The sequence below is a fragment of the Eptesicus fuscus genome, chromosome 6, assembly GCF_027574615.1.
Source record: "Eptesicus fuscus isolate TK198812 chromosome 6, DD_ASM_mEF_20220401, whole genome shotgun sequence".
Lineage (NCBI taxonomy): Eukaryota > Metazoa > Chordata > Mammalia > Chiroptera > Vespertilionidae > Eptesicus > Eptesicus fuscus.
Genome location: NC_072478.1, coordinates 73,800,635 through 73,815,173, shown reverse-complemented (window position 1 = coordinate 73,815,173; position 14,539 = coordinate 73,800,635). Strand labels below are relative to the sequence as shown.

At 47.4% G+C, this 14,539-nt stretch overlaps 1 protein-coding gene across 1 annotated transcript in view; it reads right to left on the bottom strand.

Moving 5' to 3' along the window:
* Nucleotides 1-8,511: 8,511 nt before the first annotated feature.
* Nucleotides 8,512-14,539, bottom strand: part of HSPA4 (heat shock protein family A (Hsp70) member 4) — a 43,054-nt gene continuing 37,026 nt past the window's right edge. The window contains exons 16-19 of the mRNA XM_008142350.3: nt 14,042-14,149; nt 10,947-11,066; nt 9,208-9,369; nt 8,512-8,756 (exon numbers count right to left, since the gene is read on the bottom strand). Coding sequence (XP_008140572.1) covers nt 8,553-8,756; nt 9,208-9,369; nt 10,947-11,066; nt 14,042-14,149 — 594 coding nt within the window. The 3' untranslated portion in view covers nt 8,512-8,552. The remainder of the gene's footprint in view (nt 8,757-9,207; nt 9,370-10,946; nt 11,067-14,041; nt 14,150-14,539) is intronic.

The following is a 14,539-nucleotide window of genomic DNA, read 5'->3' as shown; positions in this document are numbered from 1 at the left end:
ACTTAGCAATGTACCATGGCCTCCCACTCCCGCAGCCAAGGCCCCCTGACGGGTATGAAAGCTACAAGGGATGTTGCTGGTATAGATGACTTACCTGCACGTCGTGTGTGTCCTCGAGGAGTGCCAGGCCTCAGCCCAGGCTCTGAGGCTGGGCTTGTAGCCACAGGCAGCCCCACAGCTGTGCGACACCTACTGAGCTACCTGACCTCTTGTTCTGCTGTTCAAGCAGGCCACACTCAGGCGGCGGCAGCACCCACCGCAGAGGTGCCGGGGCCGGCATAGCAGACTTGGGGCCAGCTCTCTCGGTGCACACACACCCCCCCCCCCTCAGGTGTCCTGGAGCTGCAGGCACAGGGGGAGGATGTGTTGCTCCTCCCTCCAGCCAGATTCCTCCTTTACTGAGCCTCCCAGGGGTCTATGTGGCCTTTCCCATAATCGACCTTGTTCACCACCACCCCCATCTGGGCTGAGGGGCACACCCCCCCACCCCCAATGCACGAATTTCGTGCACCCAGCCTCTAGTATAAAATAATGGCTGCAAAAAGGGGCTGGGGTGGGCATTTTACGTGCCACCACCCACTCACCCCTGGCCCCTGATCCCTGGCCACTCTCTGCCCCATGCTTTCCACCCCGAGCTGTTGGCCAGCCCCTCACACCTTTGGTCCCGCTGTCCTCTCCTCCTGAGCGCCCTCACCAAACCCTCTCTGTACCGGCTTATGGCGCCGCCGCCCACCATCCTTTGCTTCTGGGCTCCTGCTCACTCCCTCGGGCTGCTCCACAGCTTCTCTCCAGGGCTGATTGTTGACTGTCTGTTCACCTGTAGAACCCACTCAACGAAGAGCTACGTGAAGACAGCTGTGGGCCTGTGGACAGCTGCACCCCAGCCGAGGCAGAGCCCACTGGTTGCTCAGAGAAAGTTTGTGGACCGGACATCAAGCTAACAAATGAATCCGGGCTCCCCACTGGCTGCAACCACCAGGTCCCCTGGCTGCCACAGCTCCCAGGTGAAGGCCTCCACTCCAGGCAGCCCATTCCTGGGAGGCGGGCACCCTCACAGCAGCACCAGATTGTCGGGAGCCATTTATTTTGTACACTCAAATTAACGGGAAGCAATTTCATTAAGATAGTGCTGCTTGATGAGTTTGTTCCAATTCAGGGCTTATTTTTAAAGTGTCCTTAAAAGCTGTGTGGAGCCGGCTAACGATCTGAATCTGACTTAAACGGAAATTGCGTGCCACGATGTCTCACCTGGGAAGCAGAGGCCCTTCCCTTGATCTGCTGGGACCCCTCCAAGCCTCAGAGCTCTGCTCCAGTTCGAGGAGGGGTGTGCATACCCAGAGGCTGTGAGCCCCATTAGAGAAGAAACTCAACTCAGCCAATGCTTCTCCCCTAGAGAAGCTCTCAGCCCGGCCAGGAGGACACTCAGAGAAAGAAGTCACAGACTGGCCTACAGTGGGCGGGCCTGGGACGTGGGACGCACCTGGAGATGAGCGAAAGGCTGGGCCCCCGGAGAAGAGAGCACACACTAGCGACCGCCGTCAGGGCAGGTGCACGGAGCCTGAATCACCCCCAGGCTGGTGTCAACTGGATGCAGTATTCAAAGAGACACGCAGAAATTCCGAACTTGACTTGGCATTGCTTAAGGAACACTTTGCATTTTCCTCTCTTCCTGCTCCCCCCAAATGTACTCCAGTCTCTCTCGCTCCACCTCCCCCACCCCCCACAATCACCTTCACCAGCAGTTGTTTATTATATCAATCCCCAGCCTCATTTATTCCCCCTTTACCCACATCCTCACCCCCAGAACTAAAGCATCAGATCAGCACCACCTGGGAACTCGTTAGGAATGCAAATCTCGAACCCGCTGCAGACCTGCATCAAAACCTCTGAGGTTTTAACCTGTGTTAACAAGCCCTCCCCCCAGGGGTTCAGAGGCACAGTTGAGACCCTGCTTTACCTGAAAGGACAGCTCAGGAGCTGATCCACAGCAAGGTCCCTCTCGCTTCCCTGCACTTCAGCTCAGTCTCTTGTCCCCATTCTCCTGAGTTGGCATTACAGAAATCTGGAAAACAGGCTGGCCAAGACAGAACTCCGGGGCTGGGCAATGGCAGCAGGCAGCCTTCTCTGAAGGAATGGGGGTGGAGAAGGGGACCCTCATACACCGGGGAACCTTGTGTCTTTCCTATCACCCAGAACTGGGATCACTGCCATGAGGCCAGGAGACTAAACTGGTGTCCAGGGGCTCATCCCGAAGCTGGTCTTAATCCTCTGCAGCAGACGCCCAGGACTCAGACGCACAGCGGCCTCCTACCCAGAGCTGGAGACTCCCACCCTCTGCAGAGGTGAGGCCAGCCCCTTCTGGGGCTACTAATGGGGCCGCACTGAGCCAAGTCCACAGGAATGGGGACCTCTGGCACTAGTGAGATGGATTCATGTGTCACTCCGGGGGCAGGAAGCAGCACTTCCACCCCACAGCCCTGCCCAGGGGCTGGTGCCCAGGCCCCCAGGAGGTGCTCTGCTCCTTAGGCTGCCCGTCAACACTGTTCTTCAGGAGCCTGGGCTCCTGCCAGGACAAGGACAAGAAAGGAAGTCCCCGCTCCCCCAAGCCCTGGGACTACTTATGCCTGGGCCAGCTGTTCCTTATACTCCTGGTGGGGCTTCCAGTACCTTTATCTTCTTGTCGGTCTTCTACAGCCATCAGCTCATGTGATGGACAGGACTGGTGTGATGAAGAAACTGGGGTTCCTAGAGGTTTTTTCAAGTCAAAATGTGGCCCATGATCAGCATCACCTCGGAGCTTGTTAGAACTATAACCCCTCTAGCCCCACTCTGACCTACTGAATCAGAATCTGCCTTTTAGCAAGATCCCCTGCTGAGAGTGAGAAGCACTGGGCTGGGTACTTAGCCACAACTGGGGTCACTCCAATATTCTTTTATAATAAATGATGCCACACTTGGAGTGATAAGGACCTAGGGGTTTCCTAGCAAAAGCCCGTAACAGAACCTCTGCTCTCTAGTGTGAGGCCTCTGTTAAACCACACTGCTTTTGCTTTTAGCTACCCTGAAGGAGAGATGGCCATCTGTATTCTCCAAACTCTGGGACTCATCTTGGAGTGAAGTCTTTGCCAAGTAGGACCCGAGGCAAAGAAGAGCGACACCGCCCTCCGGTGGCAGCTTCGACACAGCCGCTCCGCTTGCACAAGGCGGTCAGACAGGCTGGATCCCAGGAGCCGGGGCTACTCCAGAGTTCGCTATATTCAGAGAGGATTGTTTGGAGGGCAAAAGCCCCATATTCTAGCCGCACAACTTTCCAGGTTAACATTCTTCAGAACAGCTGGAGTCGGGATTCTGGGCTTTGCCATCTGCTTGCTCTGCGAATTTTGCCTGCTGTGGCCCTTTCCTTATTCAGAAAGGAGTTGGATATAATCTCAAGTATGGTTCTACTGTTCCTCGCTGAAAACATGCACTAATGTTTCACTGAGCACCTGCCCTGCATTCTGTGCTGCACACGGGCTGCAGGGGGCAGCTGTGATGTAGGCAGGCGAGATTTGGAGTGGATTAAGGCCAGGATTGGTGACAGGAAAGGCCCGAGTCCTATCCCACACATCTCAGAAGCTGAGCCATTAAGGTGGTTTTCCAAGTGATTCCAGCTTTCTTTTCCCCAAGCATTAGCCAAGTCTTAACTGAATCGCAGACCAGGGTACTTTGAATTTTACAGTGCGTGTAGAAAACAAACAATATACGTGGTGGGGAAGGACCTGCTCGCCTGTGATAAGAAAAGCATATGAAGTGTTCTCTTTCCCTTCATTGACCCAGGACTCCAAATCTAACAGTCCACCTGGCCTCTGAAGGATGTAAACCCAGACGTGACTCATGAAAAAGGCCTCAAACACAGCTCTCTATATTCTTTCAATCTGGCGAATCCCACAGAGAACTTAGAAGTAAATATTTCCTCTCCCTGTCCTTACAAAATTGCACCAAACCCTCCCTCCTTGTGCCAAAACTGGAGTGACAAGGTCAGGGTTAGCCTGGCCCTTTCCCTTGGATACTGGGTACATCTGGAAAGCATTCTGAAATTTTTTCACATCCTCTGAGGTTTTTCCTTCTCTGATCCCTGAGAAACGTTCTGCCCGCTTTGTCCTGAAAGTGTTGCTCCTTCCTCAACATGGCCATTTTTCCATCTTGCCTGCCAGTCTGCTGCTTCAGAAGTCCCCTCCTTCATTTCTACACTGATGGCACCTGCTCCGAGTAGCAGTCCCCACCTCACAGTGGACAAGGGCATTGAGGGTCACGTCCCAGGGCTGCCCCAGCCAGAGGTGCAGGAGAAACACTCAGGAAAGGAATGCACTGGCAACTCCAAGACTGCCATGGTCTCTAGTAACCGATGGAAACTACCCCCTTGTGCACACAGGACAGTGGGCCCAGGGTAGGCTGCCAACCTCCTTCCTCCCAAGCGGATTCCTCTTTTCAACCAGACCAAACACCTTCAGTAAGTGCTCTCCACCTGGGCCTCATGCACATCCCTGAAGCCCTACTCCCACCCTTCTAAAGCACGCCCAAAGGGATAACCCTGCAGGCACTGCCACCTCACTGCCCAAACTGCCATCCTCCCTCACATGCCTCCTGCATTCCCCTCTGGTCATTCCCCTCTGGCAGCTTGTTTCCTTCAAAGCTTCCACTTTCTCTTGCTGACACATCCAAAAATGACCCACCTTCACAGGCACATGGCCCGACCCCTGAAGCTTCCTTTCACACTCACCCGTAGCTTCAGGATCTCCACAATCCACCTCGGAGGACTTCCCCCATCCTACCCAGACTCCCACCAACCTCCGTGACTCCTACAGACTTGAAGCTCCACATGTTTGTTACGTCTTGTGTTCCAGGTTTGAAACCCTGGAACTACTCTTTTAAAAATACAATTCTAGATTTTTAAACATTATAAAATTCCAAAATGCTGATTAGAAGAATCTTAAAAAATACAAACAAGCAAAACATTTACAAACAGAAATCACCCACAATCCCACCTTGGGAGAAAACCACTTCATTTTGAAACATCTATTATCCAGTTTTGGTTTTTACACAAATATTTCTTGGTCTTTCCAAACATGGGAAGTTGTGCATACTGTTTTATAACCTACATTTCGCATGTAAAACAGAATCTGTTAATGCCGCTTAAAGAAAAATGGTTCGGGTATTATCAAAGCCATAAGCAAAACAGCAGGCCCCTGAACCCTGCCTTGCATTACCTTGTCATTACCCCACAACCGTTAACCCCCTTCCCAACTTCTAACAGCATAACTTTGTCTTAAAGTGAGTTCTAATTTTCCCACTTTCCCCCTCTTCATTTGGCTCTTCCCCTCAAACATGAGTTATTTTAGAAGTCCCACTACCTCCAACTTCCCCCAGGCCCAACTCATCCTGTACATATCACATGAACTTCCCTCACTGTCACCCTCAGGCTGAAAGAGCTAAATAACCCAATGTGCCATGCCAGAACACCATACCAGAAGCCCAGTCTCTCAGCCCTACCTGACAAGCACTTGAGCTGCTTAAAAGGCCTCTCAAAAGCCACTGGTCGGCCCAGCCAGCATGGTTCAGTGGTTGAGCGGAAGTCACGGCTCGATTCCTGGTCAGGACACATGCCTAGGTTGTGGGCTCAATCGTGTGTGGAGCGTGCAGGAGGCAGCCGATCAATGATACTCTCGTCATTGATGTTTCGCTCTCTCCCCCTCTCCCTTTCTGAAATCAATTTCAAAAGAAGCCAAATGCTTCTGTGTGAGCTCTGAAAGTTCACATTGAGCTGAAGCTGCCCCGTCGAAGCCCTAGCTTTGCTTATAACACCCTCTTCCCCAGGGACATTGGCACCTCTTCTGCGTAAACAGGACTGTTCCTTTCCTTTTAACCCCAACACCCCTGTAGGACTATGCTCTGGATGATGGCTAGCTGGCTGGCCCCAGGCTTCCCACTCCTCTGCCGAGGAGGCCCAGGAGAAAACCCACCTTACTACAGATGCATTTCTGAAGGTGGCTGGCATAGGCCCTGCTGGTCAGCCCTGGCAGGTAAGCTCCTCCTAGCACAACCAGAGGATAGGACTGTAAAGTGGCTGGACCCTTCCCTATCTAGGCCCCATGCCTCGTAGTTTCTCTCCTCATGGCTCCATCCCTTCAACACTCACCACCCCACATATACACCAACACACATGCCTCTATGTGCACATACCACATACACCCAGTGGTGGTAACTGTTACTAGCACTCTCTGAGCCATGCTCTGTTCTTTAAAAGGGCAGACATCAGGGCTGGTGCTAACCTTTATGGGGCCATAACCCACCCTCTACTATTATCAAAACCCTCAAAAGAAAGCCCAGTCACAGGAACAAGGTAAGGAAGGATTCCTACTTCAGAGAACTGGGCCAAGACTCAACACAGAAGAGCCACTTCTCCCCACCCAGTGTGCTGTGCCTCAACTGCTCTGACTAGAGGTCTCTGACAAATTAGCTAAGAGGGATTTTCACGACCAACACGCACGTGCGCGCACACACACACACTCACTCTCTCTTCTCTCTCCATTATGAAATTAAGGAAACCATTCCTTTAAGTGTAAGACAGGTTTCTTTTATTAATTTTCCCTAAACTTGTCTCATGTTTACTGAATGTTTTTCTTCGTGTAAGAACGTGACCTGGAGCTTTAACATACCCATTTGGATAACGCAACCTGAATAAATGCTTGTCTGCACATAAATCATCAATTATCACACTCTCTGGCCTGGCCGCCATGTAAATCCAATTGGTCTTGAAGCCTGTCTAAACAGAGAGCAAGCAGACCACATCATCTTAGTTATAGTTTCAACTTTAAACTTCAAATTTTCTCCTATCCTGACACCCACACCCTCCCCCACACACAATTTTTTTTTTTTTTTTAAATTAGAAATGGCCATTAAGGACTGAGTCAGTTGCAAAGAGTTGGCTTAATCCTGCAGCTAGCACTCAAAAGTAGCTTTTGGCCTCCCTCACAGCAGGCCAGGTGGAACTCTGGAAGCATGACAGGTAGAGATGGGTCGAGGATGTTCTAAGAAAGGGGCCAATTCCTGGCTCTTACGCATGCTTACACACCAACATAAAACACTTCCACCTCCCCTTCTCTCTAAGCAAAGTTTCTCTATAGCACTTGAGAAGTTAACACCCTAAAATTTTTTAGTGCGCAGATGGACAGAATCTTATTCTAAATACACAAGGTAGATTATATTTCTAACAACATTAGGCCAAAATTAACAGAGAGACACTCTGTTATACAGAGTAACAATTATTACAATGATCCAAAATGTAACCAACAAAGCTTACAGGTTTTTAGGGCAGGTACCAGCTCCGGCCTCTAATACAGGCTTTCCTTGGGAGTTCCCCAAGTGCCTCACTCCTATCAACAATGCCCCAAAGGGCAGTCACAGGAAATGCTTTGGTGCGCCTGACGTTGGCTGCACAGGAAGAATGAGGTGTTGCTAGGGTCAAGCACCACACTTCTTTAACACTAATTTCAGAGTCACAGTACAACCCAGTGTGTCTTAGTTTTTTGTATGATCTGTCAGCTGTTTAAAACGTACAAATTGGCATATTCATGACAGATATTAACACATAGTGATTGTGAATAAGATTTTTAAAAATTTGTTTAACTCTGGTCCTAGAACTTCAGGCTATACCTCAAATTTACAGAACATCTCTCAGCTGAATAAGGAGGCCAGGATACAAATCTTTGCACCATAATTAATAAGAATCAATTACTCAGGTGAATTTATCATGCTTATATCCAACAATACATCTACCCAATTCTAAACTCCCAAAGAGAAAATTATTTATAGACCTTTGATGCTTGGGATATAAGTGAAATACTTCAGGAACATAATTTCTAAGGGCTTTCAGGTCTAAAATCCTCAGTTAACTTGCTCCAGGTAAAGGGGTCTGTTTTCCCAAGAGCAGCACATGGCATTTGTAATGGGAGCTCCTTTATTGGGGGCAGGGACTATGAAAAGGGTGGGAGTTGAAGTGAAGCAGAATCGGGAAACTCAGAGCATACCTGTTATTCTATGTTAATCCATGCCATGCCATGCTCTAGCCCCACCCCCATCCCCACACCAGGTAGGGAGACCTTGTGGCAATCTCCACCACAGGTTTTTGAAGCGCAATTAGGGTTCCTGCCATGTATGTCTTAATGAAAAGTCTGCTTGATAGCCGGTTATAGTTTTTGCTATAGCTCAACTTCCCAAAACGTATCTTTGTATAAGCATGATTTAAACATAAAGGGAGTGAGGCATAAGCTCGGTAAGCCTAAATGGGGTTTCTAAATAGTACCATTATGAAAAAGATAACAATGCACTTAATTTCTGTATGTAACTATTTAGAAGTCAAAATGCTCCATACACTACCAATATCCCTTCCCCTGAAATCCCCTAAAAACTGACTAAGAAATGTCCAGTATTGGATTGCTCTAGTTGATATTTAGAACAAAGCTGACAACTTAAAGCTTTATAATAGTCTGTTTTAATATAAACAATTGTTGGAATCAATCAATGTCCATTTCGGGAAGCTTCTTGTCTGAATCCGAAGGCACAGCTGTGTCTGTGCCCTGCTCAGCAGCCTGAGGGCCTGGGCTGTCTCCTTGTCCCTCTACTGGTCCGTTCTGCTCTGCATTTTTTTGCTCCTCTTTTGGAGGTTCCACTTTGGGTTTGGGCTTTGAAATTATAGGGCTACAGATACTCATCAGCTCCTAGAATGATAGAAAATTGTGGTTCCTTATAAAATAATAAATTTTATACATGCACATGAAATCCAAGTCCACCCTCCTCCACTCAATCCCCAAATCAGAAGCTAAGATCCAATAATGAAGTTTTTTCCTAAATGTCCCTCTCTAAGGACTATCAATAAATAGCGAGGCCCTGGCTGGCGTGACTCAATGGTTAGTGTCAGCCCATGTACCAAAGGGTCTCAGGTTCAATTCCCAGTCACGGGGATGGCCATGGTACAGGAGGCAACCAATGGATGTGTCTCTCTCACATCGATGTTTCTCTTGCTCCTCTGTCTCTCTCGCCCTCCCTCCCTCCTTTTCATTCTTCCTGAAAAGGCAATGGAAAAAAATATCCTCAGGTGAGGATTAACCAAAAATAAAAATAACGAGGCTGACAAGAAAAGACTATTTAAAATTTAAAGCCATAAAATACCTTAATTTTAGCTTCAATGTCTTTTGCCTTGACAACTGGATCCATAGTCAGACTCTGCTTGTTCTGCAGATTCAGTTTCTTATTCATCCACTCCATGGCGTCATTTGTGCTTTTTTCCACCTTCATCACATCAGCAGCATCCAAATGGTCATACTGGTCCTCCTGTGCCAGCAGTCAACCAGACTGTGTCAAAGGATGACACTCCCCACCCAAGTACCCACAAGTATATCAGCCTTTCAGGAAGTTGTGATCTTTCCCAAAATAAAGCACATTAACACTCACAATCTAATAGATACTCAATTCCTTAAAAATTCAAAAGAGGAAGCCCTAGCCAGTTTGGCTCAGTAGTTGGAGTGTCGGCCCCGGACTGAAGGGTGGCAGGTTTGATTATTCCAGTCAAGGGCATGTACCTCAGTTGCAGGCTCAATCCCAGCCCCAGTCAGGATGGGTGCAGGAGGCAACCAATCAATTGTGTCTCTCTCACATCGATGTTTCTCTCTCCCCATCCCTTCCACTCTCTCTAAAAATCAATACAAAAAAAGTATCCTTGGGTAAGGATTAACAAAAAAAATTTCAAGAAAGGAAAAGTAAACCCAATTTTTAAAACATTCAATAGATTTGAAGGTCAAAAACATACATAAGGTTGCAATTAAAAGGTTTCAACAGTAAAAATAGCACATGCTCTACACAAAATCTTAAGATAATTTTATAATGCAAAAAAACTACATGTCATTAGATAAGACAGCAAAGACTTATAAATGCTTGTTAGGAACCAAAATAATAATAAATACAGTATTTTAAAGGAGTCTTTTCAGAAGCAAAATTTTAAAAATTTTTAAAAAGAAAAAGAAGCTCAATTTATCTCTCTTAAAGCTTCTTACATGAACAATACATTGAAAACCTGGTGTACAGTGCAGTGGTTAAGAACCCAACTCTGGAGTCAGACTTCAGGCCAGGTCCCAGCTCCCCAAATAACCTTGGGTGTTGCTTAAGGACAGTGAGGCTTAAAGAAGTTAGAAATTGCTCAGTGGTTCTCTACCTTTCTAATGCCGTGACCCTTTAATACAGTTCCTCATGTTGTGGTGACCCCCAACCATAAAATTATTTTCGTTGCTACTTCATAACTATAATTTTGCTACTGTTATGAATCGTAATGTAAATATCTGTGTTTTCCAATGGTCTTAGGCAACCCTGCTAGCGGTTCTCAACCTGTGTGTCGCGACCCACAGGTTGAGAACCGCTGCTGATTTTTATTTTAAATCAATAAAAATAATGACTTTAAAAAACAAAGTTAGAAATTATCTATAATTGATACTACCACAACCTTCATAAGAGTACTGGTGTGGATTTAATGAGCTAATATATTTATGAAGTATACATCATAGAGTGCTAAAAAACTTATAAGCAGCAGTTTATTATTGAGATAGTCCTACATCTGCATAGCAAGCCAAATTATATGCCTAATGTGTTCTCAGAAAGACCAGGATAGAACAGGTTAAGTCACTTATGAAGCATTTCACAGCAAAAAAAGGAAATTGAAACAATATTGTTCAAGTCCAGATTCCACTTATTAAAGTGGCAAATCCCAGGGTCCTTAATAAAATATTATACATTAACAACTAAAAAGAAATCATTACCATTAAGTAACAGTTAAACAGAACAAGAGAAACACTATGTGAGTGCCTCAAAGTTTAACTCTACCAAAACAATAGTAGGGAAGAGGAAAAAACAAAAGATACCTTGTTTTTGAAAGAGCTGATTACTTTCATATACTGCTGGATTTGTTTCCCTAGTTCTTCAAACAATTTTGGTCTTTCTTCAGATTCCTGGAATCTTGTCTTAATAGGCTGACCTAGATTCTTAATGAAAGAGAGAACATACAAATTCTTCATAGAGCAGCTTAAACTATCAGTAGCATTGTTTCTACAACTAATAAAATTTATTATGGATTAAAGTACATTTAATCTCCATGTGCCATATATAAATTAAATATTTCCACCCAGCCCACTGAAATAGACAGGGTTGGGGAAAAGTAGGTTTATAGTTTATTATTTTTTATTAATTACTAGCGGCCCCGTGCATGATTGAATCATGCACCTGTAGGGTCCCCTACACGCTTTTGCTTTCGCTCGCAGGGGAGCTGGGTGCCTGTCCGCTGGTGCACCAGGCCTTTCAGAAGCCTCCGGCTCGGCGGAGGCTTCTGAAAGGCCTGGTGCCGGAGCAGACAGGCACCCAGCTCCCCCGCTTTTGATGGTCCGCGGTGGGACGTGAGCTCGCTGCCCCAGAGGCCTCTTCTGTTCCGCAGCACAGCCATGGCGCAGACGCTGAGCTCGCGCCGCCACTGGCGACGCGAGCTCAGTGTCCTGCTGGCCCAATCGGCTACCCCGGCCACCCCGAGTCCCGGCCCCTGCGCCTCCCGCTGGCCCAATCGTGGGCGTAGCGGAGTGATGGTAATTTACATATTACCATTTTATTAGGTAGGATACTAAAGGCCTGGTGCACAAATTCGTGCACAGGTTGAGGTCCCTCGGCCTGGCCGGCTGCGGGGAGGGGCCGTGAGAAGTTGGCCAGCCACTGGAGGTTGGCTGTGGGAGCGCACTGACCACCAGGGGGCAGCTCCTGCATTGAGCGTCAGCCCCCTGGTGGTCAGTGCGTGTCATAGCAACCTGTCGACCAGTCGTTCGGTCATAATGGTTGCTTAGGCTTTTATATATAGACTAGAGGCCTGATGCACGAAATTATTGCACGGGGGTGGGGGGGGGGCTTCCTCAGCCCAGCCTGCACACTCCCCAATCTGGCACTCCTCAAGGGATGTCCAACTGCCTGTGTTTAGGCCCGATCCCAGTGGCCTGGACAGTCAGACATCCCTCTCACAATCCAGGACTGCTGGCTCCCAACCGCTTTCCCCTAACCACTTCTGCCTGCCAGCCTGATCACTCCCTAACCACTCCCCTGACAGCCTGATCGATGCCTAACTGCTCCCCTGCTGGCCCGATTGCCCCTAACTGCCCTCCCCTGCCAGCCTGGTCACCCTTAACTTCCCTCCCCTGCCAACCTGGTCGCCCCTAACTGTCCTCCCCTGCAGGACTGGTCACCCCCAACTGCCCTCCCCTGCTGGCCCAGTCACCCCTAACTGCCCTCCCCTGCCAGCCCGATTGCCCCTAACTGCCCTCCCTCGCCAGCCTGGTCGCCCCCAACTGCCCTCCCCTGCTGGCCCAGTCACCCCTAACTGCCCTTCCTTGCCAGCCTGGTCGCCCCTAACTGCCCTCCCCTGCCAGCCTGGTTGCCCCCAACTGCCCTCCCCTGCCAGCCTGGTCGCCCCCAACTGCCCTCCCCTGCAGGCCTGGTCCCCTGCAACTGCCCTCCCCAGCAGACCTGATCACCCTCAACTGCCCTCCCTTTCAGGCCTGGTCCCTCCCAACTGCCCTCCCCTGCTGGCCTGATCACCCACAACTGCCCTCCCCTGCCAGCCATCTTGTGGTGGCCATCTTATGTCCACATGGGGAAGCCATCTTTGACCACATGGGGGTGGCCATCTTTTATGTTGGAGTGATGGTCAGTTTGCATATTACCTCTTTATTATATAGGATGAACTGTAAACCTACTTTTTGCCCCACCCTGTCTACTCAGGATTGGTAAAAGAATACACCTCAATAATGTTCCATGTGGAGCCACTATCATCTGAGCCCTAATTCTCAAAACACAGTGTGGAGATCCTGAGTCAAACAAACTAAAAACTGATGTGAAATAAGTGGAACTTGAAAACTGACTGAATATATGTTATAGCTTAAGGTTACATTTTCTTTTAAATATATATTGAAATACTTTTGGATTAAATATAACATGCAGGACTTGCTTTAAATAACAGGCAGAGGGAGCAGAAATGAAACAAAATTGGCCATAAGTTGATATCGGTTGAAGCTATTCTTCTCTCTTCATTCATGTGTTTGACATCCCCCATAACAAAAAGTAAAACAAAAAAACTCAACAGGAAGGATCTCACTGGAGGCTCTTGCTATTCTTGCAGGGATGATAGGAGACTGCAGGTACCATGTATGTTTAAGCAACTCCATTCCAGGTTAGTCACAATGGCCCAGTTTGACAAGAAACTAAGTAATTCAGAGAATATAAAAAATCCGTGGGCATTTGCATCCTCTCCTAAACAAAGACCTCAACTTTAGATACCTCTTTGTACTTTAATCCTAAGCTTTATCATCAGATTTTTCAAATGAGAACCAGATGTTTTGTTTTACTAAGACTGAGAACCAAAGTAATATACACAGCCCTGCCCTAACCATACTGCCTACCTTTAGGACAGGGACACATCTTGCTAGTCTTAGTATCTCTTGACACCAAAAATACACTCAGGTTCAATTCAATGAACATTTTAAGTCTAAACTCAGTTTTCAGAAAAAATATTGTTACAAATAAGTTCTAAAAGTGAGAAAGATAATGAACCTAGCCCTAGCTGGTTTGGCTCAGTGGATAGAGCATCAGCCTGTGGACTGAAGGGTCCCAGTTTCGATTCTGGTCAAGGACACATGCCCAAGCTGGGGGCTGGATCCCCAATAGGGGTGTGCAGGGGGCAGCTGATCAATGATTCTCTCTCATCACTGATGTTTCTCTCTCTCTCTCCCACTCCCTTCCTCTCTGAAATCAGTAATTTAGTAAAAAAAAAAAAAAAAGATAATAGAACAGAAGTGATAAAGCATATAGTTCTTCCATCACTTTCAGCTTGTCTTCATTACTTGATCTAATTCCTCCCAATTTTGATTGCTCTCACTGAAAACTACAGCATGGGTTCAGGACACTTCTACTTTCAAGAGTCACTTACTTTTAACTCAGCCAATTTATCGATGTAAACTTGCTTTGGCTGGTCTTCCCCATCCTCATACAACCAATTTTCAGTATCTTCTAGTTTCAAAGTAAAACTGTTACGATCCTAAAGATGAAGAAAATATTATAATTAGCTCAATTTTGATTTCATCCATTTTGAAATCACTTTATTCACTAGTGTAATCACAGGCACAGACTGGAATTACATCTGAATTTTCTTTAAAAAAAAAAAATGAGGAGGCCCTTCCTGGTGTGGGTTCAATTCTCGGTCAAGGGCACATACCTGGGTTGCAGGCTCAATCCCCAGCCCCAGTCGGGCACATGTGGGAGGGAAGCAACCAATCAGTGTCTCTCTCACACACTGATGTTTCTCTCTCTTTCTCTCTCTCTCTCTCTTCCTCCCTCACTCCCTCTATACAACAATGGTAAAAATATCCTTGGATGAGGATTAACAAGCAAAATATATATATATATTTATGTATGAGGGGGAGATAGG